Source organism: Neoarius graeffei, chromosome 4, assembly GCF_027579695.1.
Source record: "Neoarius graeffei isolate fNeoGra1 chromosome 4, fNeoGra1.pri, whole genome shotgun sequence".
Taxonomy (NCBI): domain Eukaryota; kingdom Metazoa; phylum Chordata; class Actinopteri; order Siluriformes; family Ariidae; genus Neoarius; species Neoarius graeffei.
Window position 1 is genome coordinate 72,839,811 of NC_083572.1, and position 14,572 is coordinate 72,854,382.

Genomic DNA, 14,572 nt, shown 5'->3' on the forward strand with positions numbered 1-14,572 from the left:
AATTTTTTGACAACAAGTATATTAATTTTGCGACCAAAGTCACCTACCCTTTTAATTTCCGCGCGGTAGTGAAACGTGATGTCATCGGCAGGTTCCCCTTCTTGTGTACCACGTGTCGGTGTATTTTTAGACCAGGAAACCCCCAAAGTGAGAGAGTCATTTCTCCTCGTATATGGGGGCCAAAAAAATTGCGAAAAATTTTGAGTTAATCTTTCAGTTAGCTAGATTTATTGGTATTAGCTAGATTTATTGGTATTATTTTTATCGCGTTCTATCCGCCATTGCTGATAATACGTGCCACGTCACGTGGTACACAAGAAGGGGAACCTGCCGATGACATCACGCGCGGAAATTAAAAGGGTAGGTGACTTTGGTCGCAAAATTAATATACTTGTCGTTGTCAAAAAATTACGTTTGATATATCATTTTGAAGCTAAAAGATTTCTCTATCTAGTGATACCATTTATATGTGTTGTCAAAATATACTGTATTTTATGCCAAAGAATACATCCAGTGGTGGAACGGCACTTTAAGGCTGAAGTGAGCTCAGTCGTGCTGCTCTGAGGTAGTCGAAACGCGAGCCATGCTGGGCTGAAGTGAGCTGAAAAAGGGTAGTGGAAAAGGCCCATATGTCTCTTGGCTGTCCTGGGAACGCCCCGGTGTTCTTCCTGAGGTGTCTGGGGAGAGGGAAGTTTGGGCTTCCATGCTCAGACTGCTGCCTCCGCGACCCAGCCCCAGATAAGCAGATGAAAATGAGATGAGATGAGAGAGATAGATAGATAGAGGAAGAATACACACACATCCTTTTTTGTATACTTAGTACTTTTGCACTACTCCTTCACTGCTTTATCTTTTTCTCTTTATATTCTTTAATGCTGTAACAATAAGTCTCCCCTTGTGGGATAATAAAAGGCTCTCACCTTATCTTATAAACGCTCAGGCTAACCTACAACCAGATCATAAATATTAATCCCAACACTTTAATCTGGTCCACACCTCCCCATCAGAGATCTCGCAGTGATGTTTAAGCGCATGCTGTATGTTACAGGAATAAACACTACACTTTCCTATCACTAATGTTTAGCTTCCCTCGCTGGCTGGCTGACTACAAAACGGGGGCTGAATACCAAACGACACCGTCCTCCCTAGCTGAGTGCACTAGATAGTGTATAAAAATAAAGCCTTCTACGTAATCCACAGCGCAATGAACAGCTATTTGGTATTTAACCGTTTAAGCATTCCGTTAACTCCGCAGCCTACAGACCGCACTGCACTTACCACCAGCTGAAAACCCGCTTTTTCACATTTAATTCGAATGTGAATTTCTGAACACTCCCTGACACAAAAAGTGACGATTAATAACCGAGACAAACAAAAAAAAAGAAGTTAAATGTGAGCGAGTGTTTTTCGTTTTTACCTTGCTTCGTTTTCCTCTGAAATGAAAAACACACGTTGTAAATGTTCAAGAGATGACAATACAGTAAAACAAACACAGTCATCTTGTTTTCTGACGGTCACAGTTACTGCGGAAAAGCTATGAACTCCATTTTCAGCCCGTATTCTCAGCCCTCATGCGCAGAAACAGACCCTGTCCCACTCAGCGTTGCCCCAAAACCTCAGTGAGCATGCGTTAAATTCGTGCGCATGCTCAGTGAATATCGCGGTTGGGGTCGTGAAAGCGTTTTCCGTAGGGTTTGATGTGGAAAATACTCGAGTTGCACTCCCTCCCCTTGAGGTTTGTGTTTCACCTTGCCATCTGACCCTTTAAACAGCAGCTGGGCAAATTGAAATCACTTCAATTATGAGTATTCAAATATAAATGAGCACTACTGTGTATGGTCAAAAGTATGTGGACACCCTACCATCATGTCCACACTCTTAGAAAATTAAGTACCTTATTGTACCTTTAGGGATACAATGGCTTGTCTCTAAGGTACTGATTTGTATCCTTTATATACTGCTTGGGGCGGCACGGTGGTGTAGTGGTTAGCGCTGTCGCCTCACAGCAAGAAGGTCCGGGTTCGAGCCCCGTGGCCGGCGAGGGCCTTTCTGTGCGGAGTTTGCATGTTCTCCCCGTGTCCGCGTGGGTTTCCTCCGGGTGCTCCGGTTTCCCCCACAGTCCAAAGACATGCAGGTTAGGCTAACTGGTGACTCTAAATTGACCGTAGGTGTGAGTGTGAATGGTTGTCTGTGTCTATGTGTCAGCCCTGTGATGACCTGGCGACTTGTCCAGGGTGTACCCCGCCTTTCACCCGTAGTCAGCTGGGATAGGCTCCAGCTTGCCTGCGACCCTGTAGAAGGATAAAGCGGCTAGAGATAACGAGATGAGATGAGATTGTACCTTTAGGGATACAATGGCTTGTCTCTAAGATACTGATTTGTACCCTTTATATACTGCTTGGGGTGGCACGGTGGTGTAGTGGTTAGCGCTGTCGCCTCACAGCAAAAAGGTCCTGTGTTCGAGCCCCATGGCTGGCAAGGGCCTTTCTGTGTAGAGTTTGCATGTTCTCCCCGTGGGTTTCCTCTGGGTGCTCCGGTTTCCCCCACAGTCCAAAGACATGCAGGTTAGGTTAACTGGTGACTCTAAATTGACCGTAGGTGTGAATGTGAGTGTGAATGGTTGTCTGTGTCTATGTGTCAGCCCTGTGATGACCTGGCGACTTGTCCAGGGTGTACCCCGCCTTTCGCCTGTAGTCAGCTGGGATAGTCAAGTCAAGTTTATTTGTATAGCGCTTTTAACAATAAACATTGTCGCAAAGCAGCTTTACAGAATTTGAACGACTTAAAACATGAGCTAATTTATCCCTAATCTATCCCCAATGAGCACGCCTGTGGCGACGGTGGCAAGGAAAAACTCCCTCAGACGACATGAGGAAGAAACCTCGAGAGGAACCAGACTCAAAAGGGAACCAATCCTCATTTGGGCAACAACAGACAGCCTGACTATAATATTAACAGTTTTAACATGAGGACAGTTTCGTTGATGTTATAACTCTTCATTGATGGAAACTTGAGTGCAAAACTGTTCATGATAACTGCAGTCCTAAAGTTAGCAAGACAACTGTAGTCCTCAGCCATAAAAGCATTACTGTAAGAGTCCAGAGCATCCTCCAGGTATAACCCTCAACTGTCCTCATGGGGCCGTCCTTCACAGGAGCGGTGCGATAAAACTCCAACCAGACACAGGGCACCAGGATGGATCAAGCAGGTCCGAGGGGCAGAAGAGGCCAGCATCTCAATCCCAGGACCAACATGTAACTCAGAGGGACAGATTGGGGGGGGGGGGGGGGGGGGGGGGGGGGAAGAAAACACATGTTGTTAGGTATGCCCTAAAAATGACAAGTATTAAATCTGTGTGGTAGGCTCGCAGAGACGAGTGTCTTTACATCAGGCATAACACACAACAATGGCATGTTAATATGGTAAAAAATATATCATGACCTGCTCCAGCTTGCCTGCGACCCTGTAGAACAGGATAAAGTGGCTAGAGATAATGAGATGAGATGAGAGAAAAAAAAATCAGACATAATAACCCAACACAATACAGGCATCCAAGCAAAACAAAATAAGACAAACAATCCGTAACAAAATAAAATACGCAAAAATTAAATAAAGTAAAAATAAATCACTAGATTAAAATAAATAAAAAGTGAGTGTCTACAAAACTACCCTTACATCCAGAAAGCCAGATATACTTGACACTTCACATGCACTTTGCAACATACCAAGCTATACTTCAGCATCCTTTTTCCAGGCCAGTTCTATCAATCCTGACTTCATTCCTTGCGATTTAGTGGTTCCCAGGTATTCAAAGAAGGGGTCCCAGATCTGGTAGAATAAAAAGGGTTTGTTATAAATAAGGCTATGGAGAAGGCTTCAAAAGTAATAATACTTGTCACAGTCTGCAGCTTACGTACAATAGTGTTTAATAAGCAAAAAATAAAATAAAGTAAAATAACTCAAACAGAAGCAATAACTGTCATGTTTTGCTGTTAGCTCCTAAAAACAAAACAGCAAGTGCTTATTTTCTCACTCAACATTCAATATCATATTAATGAGCAATCCAAACTAGAAATAGTGCAGACAGCAAACACTGGAGACAAAATTCCAGAATGTACAACCCCAATTCCAAAAAAGTTGGGACAAAGCACAAATTGTAAATAAAAATGGAATGTAATGATGTGGAAGTTTCAAAATTCCATATTTTATTCAGAATAGAACATAGATGACATATCAAATATTTAAACTGAGAAAATGTATCATTTAAAGAGAAAAATTAGGTGATTTTAAATTTCATGACAACAACACATCTCAAAAAAGTTGGGACAAGGCCATGTTTACCACTGTGAGACATCCCCTTTTCTCTTTACAACAGTCTGTAAACGTCTGGGGACTGAGGAGACAAGTTGCTCAAGTTTAGGGATAGGAATGTTAACCCATTCTTGTCTAATGTAGGATTCTAGTTGTTCAAGTTCAACTGTCTTAGGTCTTTTTTGTCGTATCTTCCATTTTATGATGCGCCAAATGTTTTCTATGGGTGAAAGATCTGGACTGCAGGCCGGCCAGTTCAGTACCCGGACCCTTCTTCTACGCAGCCATGATGCTGTAATTGATGCAGTATGTGGTTTGGCATTGTCATGTTGGAAAATGCAAGGTCTTCCCTGAAAAAGACATCATATGGATGGGAGCATATGTTGCTCTAGAACCTGGATATACCTTTCAGCATTGATGGTGTCTTTCCAGATGTGTAAGCTGCCCATGCCACACGCACTAATGCAACCCCATACCATCAGAGATGCAGGCTTCTGAACTGAGCGCTGATAACAACTTGGGTTGTCCTTCTCCTTTTTAGTCCGAATGACACGGCGTCCCTGATTTCCATAAAGAACTTCAAATTTTGATTCGTCTGACCACAGAACAGTTTTCCACTTTGCCACAGTCCATTTTAAATGAGCCTTGGCCCAGAGAAGACGTCTACGCTTCTGGATCATGTTTAGATACGGCTTCTTCTTTGAACTATAGAGTTTTAGCTGGCAACGGCGGATGGCACGGTGAATTGTGTTCACAGATAATGTTCTCTGGAAATATTCCTGAGCCCATTTTATGATTTCCAATACAGAAGCATGCCTGTACTGTATGTGATGCAGTGCCGTCTAAGGGCCCGAAGATCACAGGCACCCAGTATAGTTTTCTGGCCTTGACCCTTATGCGCAGAGATTCTTCCAGATTCTCTGAATCTTTTGATGATATTATGCACTGTAGATGATGATATGTTCAAACTCTTTGCAATTTTACACTGTCGAACTCCTTTCTGATATTGCTCCACTATTTGTCGGCGCAGAATTAGGGGGATCGGTGATCCTCTTCCCATCTTTACTTCTGAGAGCCGCTGCCACTCCAAGATGCTCTTTTTATACCCAGTCATGTTAATGACCTATTGCCAATTGACCTAATGAGTTGCAATTTGGTCCTCCAGCTGTTCCTTTTTTGTACCTTTAACTTTTCCAGCCTCTTATTGCCCCTGTCCCAACTTTTTTGAGATGTGTTGCTGTCATGAAATTTCAAATGAGCCAATATTTGGCATGAAATTTCAAAATGTCTCACTTTTGACATTTGATATGTTGTCTATGTTCTATTGTGAATACAATATCAGTTTTTGAGATTTGTAAATTATTGCATTCCGTTTTTATTTACAATTTGTACTTTGTCCCAACTTTTTTGGAATCGGGGTTGTAGGTCACTTACACTGAGTCACGGCAAAAAATTTACTTGGCTAATTAATGATCTACAAAACGACAAGCACGCTGGTATTGACAGTGGTCTTCTCCTTCTTCTTTTGGCTGTTCATATTAGGGGTTGTGTCATGGAAACTCTCAAAACTTATACTCTCCAAGCAAAAATGACTCAAAGTCCAAGAGGTTGCAGAAAAGTTTAGACTTTTATTAAATCAATTAATAAAAGCCATGTCTGGTCTGCAGAGTGAACCAACTCAAAATCACAAAGTTCTCATTTCATACAGCTTCAAAAAAAAAAAAAAGTGTATACAAATAATCTCATTGGTTAACATGTCACATCATACCACTTCAAAAATTTTTTTTACTGGGCAGTACATCTCACGCTTCTCATATTTTGTATCAACCAAGCCAAATTTTCCAGTATGAATGGTCAAAACATATTGAAAACAAGAAGTGATACATCATGAACAACACAGCATTCAGAGCGTACAATACATGATTCAAAATGACTGGAGTCAAATCAGCTTAAAGATTATGCAGGCTGCAGGTGCAAACGAGTACAACACTCGTGGTCTTGGCTAGTCTACCACAAGATAGGATTAAAAAATTAAAAGGCATATTGCAGCATGTAACAATACCCAATTCAGAATAACTTCATAAAATATATTACTTTAGCATGCAAAACACTCCAGAATGAACCAACTGTCCTCATGTCTTCATGTAACTTATCATTACAACATATGATAACACTGCAGGTGCTGGAGTTAGAATAATACATTTTTTGAAAAGGCCTGTGATTTAACAGAAAACAGCCTTCAGTATAAACAATCTCAATGTCTTTACTGTATTTTACTTTATGATCATTCATAAATCAATTTATTATTACTTTTAATCAAATAAGCTTCATTTACTCTACTGAAAATCAACATACTTGACTTTGAATGATCATTATAAACCACATTATTGCTTATGTGATTACATCAAGGTGTGTGTGGTTACATATAAATCAAAATATAATCATCATAAACCAAATTATTGTTTATATGATGACATCAAGGCATGTGTGCATGGTTACATATGTGTGTGGTTACAGTACATTTAGGGTATAAAATCACCACAGTCGCGGATAACATCCCTCCATCTCCTCCTGTCCTCCGTATCTTCTGTCACACCAACTGTCCTCATGTCTTCCTTCACTACATCCATAAATCTCATCTTTGGTCTTCCTCTTTTCCTTCTACTGAGCAACCCTCCCAGTATACCCTGGATCTCTCCTCTGCACGTACAGTGGTGCTTGAAAGTTTGTGAACCCTTTAGAATTTTCTATATTTCTGCATAAATATGACCTAAAACATCATCAGATTTTCACACAAGTCCTAGAAGTAGATAAAAAGAACCCAGTTAAACAAACGAGACAAAAATATTATACTTGGTCATTTATTTACTGAGGAAAATAATCCAATATTACATATCTGTGAGTGGCAAAAGTATGTGAACCTTTGCTTTCAGTATCTGGTGTGACCCCCTTCTGCAGCAATAACTGCAACTAATCGTTTCCGGTAACTGTTGATCGGTCCTGCACACCGGCTTGGAGGAATTTTAGCCCATTCCTCCGTACAGAACAGCTTCAACTCTGGGATGTTGGTGGGTTTCCTCACATGAACTGCTCGCTTCAGGTCCTTCCACAACATTTCGATTGGATTAAGGTCAGGACTTTGACTTGGCCATTCCAAAACATTAACTTTATTCTTCTTTAACCATTCTTTGGTAGAACGACTTGTGTGCTTTGGGTCGTTGTCTTGCTGCTTGACCCACCTTCTCTTGAGATTCAGTTCATGGACAGATGTCCTGACATTTTCCTTTAGAATTCGCTGGTATAATTCAGAATTCATTGTTTCATCAATGATGGCAAGCCGTCTTGGCCCAGATGCAGCAAAACAGGCCCAAACCATGATACTACCACCACCATGTTTCACAGATGGGATAAGATTCTTATGCTGGAATGCATTGTTTTCCTTTCTCCAAACATAATGCTTCTCATTTAAACCAAAAAGTTCTATTTTGGTCTCATCCATCCACAAAACATTTTTCCAATAGCCTTCTGGCTTGTCCATGTGATCTTTAGCAAACTGCAGACGAGCAGCAATGTTCTTTTTGGAGAGCAGTGGCTTTCTCCTTGCAACCCTGCCATGCACACCATTGTTGTTCAGTGTTCTCCTGATGGTGGACTCATGAACATTAGCCAATGTGAGAGAGGCCTTCAGTTGCTTAGAAGTTACCCTGGGGTCCTTTGTGACCTCGCTGACTATTACACGCATTGCTATTGGAGTGATCTTTGTTGGTCGACCACTCCTGGGGAGGGTAACAATGGTCTTGAATTTCCTCCATTTGTACACAATCTGTCTGACTGTGAATTGGTGGAGTCCAAACTCTTTACAGATGGTTTTGTAATCTTTTCCAGCCTGATGAGCATCAACAATGCTTTTTCTGAGGTCCTCAGAAATCTCTTTTGTTCGTGCCATGATACACTTCCACAAACGTGTTGTGAAGACCAGACTTTGATAGATCCCTGTTCTTTAAATAAAACAGGGTGCCCACTCACACCTGATTGTCATCCCATTGACTGAAAACACCTGACTAATTTCATCTTCAAATTAACTGCTGATCCTAGAGGTTCACATACTTTTGCCACTCACAGATTATGTAATATTGGATGATTTTCCTTAATAAATAAATGACCAAGTATAATATTTTTGTCTCATTTGTTTAACTGGGTTCTCTTTATCTACTTTTAGGACTTGTGTGAAAATCTGATGATGTTTTAGGTCATATTTATGCAGAAATATAGAAAATTCTAAAGGGTTCACAAACTTTCAAGCACAACTGCATCCAAACCATCTCAGTTTTGCCTCTCTCACTTTGTCTCCAAGCCATCCTACGTGAGCTGTCCCTCTACTATACTTATTTCCAATTCTGTCCAACTTTGTCACTCCTAGTGAGAATCTCAACATTTTCAACTCCACTACCTCCAGTTCAGCCTCCTGTCTTTTTGTCAGTGTCGTTGTCTCCAAACCATACAACATAGCTGCCTTACTACTGTCTTGTACATTTTCCCTTTCACGCTTGCTGGCAACCTTCTGTCACAAATCACTCCTGACACTCTCCTCCAGCCATTCCAACCTGCTTGCACCCTCTTCTTCACTTCTCTTCCACACTCGCCATTACTTTGTACAGTTGACCCCAGATATTTGAACTCATCTGCTTTGACCACCTCTATTCCTTGTAACTGTACTATTCCACTGTCCTCACCCTCATTCACGCACATGTAATCCATCTTGATCCTACTGACTTTCATTCCCCTTCTCTCTAGTGCATACCTCCATGTCTCAAAGTTTTCTTCCACTTGCTCCCTGTTCTCACTACAGATCACAATATCATCTGCAACCATCATTGTTCATGGGGCCTCTTACCTGGTATCATCTATCAACCTGTCCATTACCATTGCAAACAAGAAAGGGCTTAGGGCTGAGCCCTGGTGCAATCCAACATCCACCTTAAATGCCTCCATCATTTCCACTGCGGTCACACTGTCCTCATACATATCCTGCACCAATCTCACATACTTCTCCGCCACTCCTGATGCAGTACCACAAGTCCTCTCTCGGCACCCTGTCATATGCCTTCTCTAAATCCACAAACACACAATGCAGTTCCTTCTGGACTTATCTATACTTTCCCATCAACATTCTCAAAGTAAATATTGCATCTGTAATACTCTTTCCTGGCATGAAACCATATTGCTGCTCACATATCTCTACCTCTCCTCTGAACCTAGCTTCCACTACTCTTTTCCATAACTTCATGCTGTGGCTGGTCAACTTTATGTCTCTGTAGTTACTGCAGCACTGGACATCACCCTTGTTCTTGAATATTGGTACCACTATACTACTTGTCCACTCCTCAGGCATCCTCTCACTTTCGAAGATCTCATGAAACAATCAAGTCAAAAAGTCAATTGCCATCTCTCCTAAGCATCTTGATGCCTCCACTAGTACATCATCTGGGCCGACTGCCTTACCACTTTTCATTCTCTTCATAGCTCTCCATACTTCCTCCTTGCTAATCTGCTGTACTTCCTGATTCACTATCTCCACCTTGGCCAACCTTCTCTCTCTTTCATTTTCTCCATTCATCAGTTTCTCAAAAGTACTCCATCCACCTTCTCAACACGTACTCTTCACCTGTCAGTATATTTCCATCTGCATCCTTCCCAGCTTGATCTCGTCATCTTGCTGATCAGTACAGGTCCTTTTCTCCATCCTTAGTGCCTAAACTTTCATATAGTTCATCATACACCTTTGCTTTCCCTTGCATCTCCTTGTCTTTTTGTCTGCTCTCTTGATCTCTCTTTTTATCCCAGTTTTACTTTGCCAACTTCTGCCTCCTTATACTCTCCTGGACTTCCTCATTCCACCACAAAGTCTCCTCGTCTTCCTTTCTTTGTCCTGATGTCACTCCCAGCACCTTCCTAGCTGTCTCCCTCCCCACTTCTGCCATAGTTGTACAATCATCTAATACCTCTTTACCCAATGTCTGTCTCACCATATCATCTTCCACCATCTGATTTTTGGTTTAGCATTATTTTTCTTCCTCTTCTTTACCTCCAAGGCCATCCTCCTAAACACCATCCAATGCTGCTTAGCTACACTCTCCCCTGCTATCACTTTGCAGTCTCCAATCTCCTTCAGATTACATCTCTGACATAAAATATAGTCCACATGAGAATACCTTCCTTCCCTCTTATACATTACTCCATGCTCTTCTTTCTTCTTAAAGTATGCATTCACCACAGCCATTTCCATCCTCTTTGCAAAATCCACCACCATCTACTTCACTCCGTACCTACCCATCACCCCTATTCCCTTCTCAAACATGGCCATTTAGGTCTGCTCCAATCACCACTCTTTCCTTTTTTGGTATACTTTCAACCACTTCATCCAACTTACTCCAGAATTCTTCTTTCTCCTCCATCTCACACCCCACTTGAAGGGTATATGCGCTAACAATGTTCATTATCAACCCTTCGATTTCCAGCTTCACACTCATCACTCTGTCACTCACTCTCTTTACCTCCAACACATTCTTAACAGACTCTTCGTTCAGGATTACCCCTACACCATTTCTCCTCCCATCCACATCATGATAGAAAAGCTTGAAACCACCTCTGACGTTCTTGGCCTTACTTCCCTTCCACTTTGGCATTGACTGTGGTATTAGCATGAAAGTTGACACTTTGCAAACCAATATGTTTGAACAGAGAGTGCAGATGAAGAGGTGAGAGAGCTGGACAGAGTAAAGAACTAAAGCACTACTGCATCACTCGTTTTAGATTGAGATGAAGCAAGTGCTGATAACCTCCCACTGACAGCGCTGTTAGCATCAGGTAGTTGAACCACATCAGCCAAAGTGAAAATAGACCAACATATTGATGGAAGAAGTTTAATAAAAAAAAAAGAGGCAACTTAGAATTTCAGTATAATGATTAATGTGCAAGTACATATAGAGGACAGTAACAATAACAAAAGTCAGAATTTACCACACAGAGGCTTCTGAACACTCGCTGTATCTAGTGTGGATCTGTTAATACCCACTCGAGTGTCATCGTGAAGCAGTTGATTCGGTCATTCCAGGATTTCGTATGTTATTATTTTTAGATAATTTTTTTTAAAATGATATTTGAATGCTTGGAGGAGTGTGAGAAGTGTTGCTCTGTCTGGATTTGTTTGCATGTCATTGTTCTGATGCATTCATTAATTTACATGAGTAATTTAACCCAGACCTGGCTCTTTATTTACACTTAAGTGTGGAATTTTTTAGTACAACACTGACCTAAGCGTACTCACTCACATGTCTGTGAAGATTCTCAGTCATCCGGGTCATAGTAAACTGTGGGTGGTAGAAGAGAGCAACTGGACTTGTTTGAAGATTCTTGAAAACGTTTCACCTCTCATCCGAAAGGCTTCCTCAGTCATCCACAGTTTACTATGACCTGGATGACTGAGAATCTTCACAGACATGTTTCTATGCACTTTGGGATGAGATCCCTTCGACTGGTGCGGGACTATGAAAGGACTTCCAGAAAACTGGCAGACATTTTAGCCAGAGAGGATCGTTCTTTTTTGTCAACCTGGAACGGCCATCACTGAACAGAGGTGGGGGTCTAAGACATCATTTATCAGCCACCTACTATGCAGCCATCAGAATTCTGATTCTATTATGATCCATGAGAGGATAAATACCTGATACTCCCTATTAGTCAGACAGAATTGAGGAAGCCTTTCGGATGAGAGGCGAAATGTTTTCAAGAATCTTCAAACAAGTCCAGTTGCTCTCTTCTACCACCCACAGTTTACTCACTCACATGACTGTGTAATCCATCGGTTTTTCATTCACTTTATTAACCAGAAAATCATTCACGAAATGGTCTAACATTCCTCTAGCTTGTTTTAAACTTGTTAAATAATAATTTTGCAGGGTCTTATGCAATAGTGATGAGCAGGATGACAGCACAGTAGTACAGGTATTATGGTTCCTGGTGAAGAAGGAACTAAACCAGAAATATTCTCTCAATCTTGGTCATGAGCTTTGAGCAGTGACTGAAGGGATGACACTGGAGTTTAGCAAAACTGCTGCTTGCTTTTACCACCAGCCACCAGAACAGCTTCAGGTTTGTTGATGGTGGAGTGGAGGGTCCTGATGGCTCAGGGCTTCCTCATGCATGTGCTACCTTCTGTGTCTATGGTTTCAGACTGTTTTAAGTTGACTGCCAGGTTCGAACCCAGAACCTTCGTAGTACACTGATTTTGACAACCTTCAAGAATAATCTTTTAAAATACTAAAAAACTGCACATGAATAATTTCACAGAGAATATATCCATATGAACAATATTAAATGCACAAGTCAAACTGAAACTATATTACCTCTTACTGGTCTCTTGACCAGGGGTGGTCGTGGGGGCGCTGTGCAGAAGTATAAGCAACCTCTCTCCATTTGTGGCGATCATGTGCCAACCCTTGAGTCTCGGTGAAGCTCTTTGGTGTCCATTCAGTGATGTTATCAGCCCATTTCTTTTTCTGCCTACCCCTTCTCCTCTTTCCTTCAACTGTGCCTTGCAGGATGATTTTTTGACAGACCATTCGTTCTTGTGATATGGCCATACCAGTTCAGCTTTTTCTTTTTAATTGTTCTGAGGAGGTCTTCGTGGTGCTTGGTTATTTGTTTGATAGTGTTTCTTATTTGTTCGCTTCTTATGCAGTCCAGGTAAGAGAGATGTTTAAAATTGGTCTATAACACTACATCTCAACAGCCTGTATTCTTCTCTGCAGCTCTGCTGTCAATGTCCAAGCCTCGCAGGCATACGGTACATGAAGACTGATCTGACAAATGCTCGCATTAGTCGTGGTTTGGTCTTGAGTCTGAGGTTTCCATATTGATCTGTGTCTCTCTTGAAATTACCTCTGTTTTTGACCCTTCCTCACTGATGATGAAGCCCAGGTATTTGAACTGGCTCACTGTCTCGAGTTCTTGTCCACTGACTCTGATCTTTGTTGTAATTGGCCTTCCGCCATTTGTCATCAACTTGGTCTTGTCTGCATTTATTTCCATACCAAATTTTGAAGAGGTTTCATCCATACATTTTACCAAGCTCCTGTTCCCTTCCTGCTAGTTCATCAATGTAGTCAGCAAACCGAAGGTTTGTGATGGTTCTTCCTCCAATGCTGACTGTGCCATGATGGTTCTCAAGGGCATCAGTCATGATCTGCTCCAAGAAAATGTTGAAGAGCGTAGGTGACAGGAGGCAGCCCTGTCGTATACCCACTGTGGTACGGAACCATTTGCCCTCAGTGCCTTGGATGAGTACTGCGCTGCTGGCCTTGGCATACAGTTGTTGGATGGCGTAAATCAGTTTTTGGCCCATGTTGTATTGCTTCATAGTTGCCTAGAGTGCATCATGCCAAACTCTTAAGTTCCAACGTACAACCCCAATTCCAAAAAAGTTGGGACACTATGTAAAACTAATCAATAAAAACAGAATGTGAAGATTTGCAAATTATAGAAACCTTATGTTTCATTGAAAATGGTACAAAGACAACATAAAATGTTCAAACTGAGAAATTTTATTGTTTTTTGAAAAATATATGTTCATTTTGGGCGGCATGGTGGTGTAGTGGTTAGCGCTGTCGCCTCATAGCAAGAAGGTCCGGGTTCAAGCCCTGTGGCCAGCGAGGGCCTTTCTGTGCGGAGTTTGCATGTTGTCCGCGTGGGTTTCCTCTGGGTGCTGCATGTTCTCCCTTCTGGAGAAAACTGAATAAAGGAAGTTATTTTGAAAGTAAGTCATGGGATTGAGCATTGTATAAACAAGTGGCTGTCACTTGTCCTCAAGGTTATGACTTTCTTTCAACAGTGTGACACTAAACATAAGATTTATTCATATTTCATAAGATAAAATTGTATGTAAGGGTGGACATGGCTCAGAGCAAAACTGACCAATGTTGGTGTTGGAATAAGGCTCCTCTGAAAGCTTAAATGAGATCTCTCTTCATTGTCAGTTTGCGTTAGTGAATAATTTTCATGGGGTAAATAAGGTAATGTAATGGGAAGCGATTGTCCTGTTCTTATGAGAATGAGTGTTTTATAGTGGGGCGGCATGGTGGTGTAGTGGTTCGTGCTATCGCCTCACAGCAAGAAGGTCCTGGGTTCGAGCCCCGTGGCCGGCGAGGGCCACGTGTGGAGTTTGCATGTTCTCCCCGTGTCCATGGGTTTCCCCCCACAGTCC

At 41.7% G+C, this 14,572-nt stretch overlaps 2 protein-coding genes across 7 annotated transcripts in view; both read right to left on the reverse strand.

The window, feature by feature from the left end:
• Positions 1–1,671, reverse strand: part of st3gal3a (ST3 beta-galactoside alpha-2,3-sialyltransferase 3a) — a 105,432-nt gene extending 103,761 nt beyond the window's left edge. The window contains exons 1-2 of one of the 5 annotated variants that reach the window (XM_060919673.1): positions 1,525–1,667; positions 1,418–1,433 (exon numbers count right to left, since the gene is read on the reverse strand). The gene's annotated coding sequence lies outside the window, so the exon portion shown is untranslated. Of the gene's footprint in view, positions 1–1,417 lie in introns of all 5 variants that reach the window. The other 4 variants (XR_009654569.1, XM_060919676.1, XM_060919677.1 and 1 more) reach the window with 4 other exon arrangements.
• A 1,639-nt stretch (positions 1,672–3,310) lies between these two features.
• Positions 3,311–14,572, reverse strand: part of kdm4aa (lysine (K)-specific demethylase 4A, genome duplicate a) — a 120,145-nt gene continuing 108,883 nt past the window's right edge. Inside the window, exons 22-23 of one of the 2 annotated variants that reach the window (XM_060919682.1) lie at positions 3,726–3,828; positions 3,311–3,484 (exon numbers count right to left, since the gene is read on the reverse strand). In XM_060919682.1, coding sequence (XP_060775665.1) covers positions 3,730–3,828 — 99 coding nt within the window. In that variant the 3' untranslated portion in view covers positions 3,311–3,484; positions 3,726–3,729. Of the gene's footprint in view, positions 3,485–3,725; positions 3,829–14,572 lie in introns of those variants that run through there. The other variant, XR_009654570.1, reaches the window with a different exon arrangement.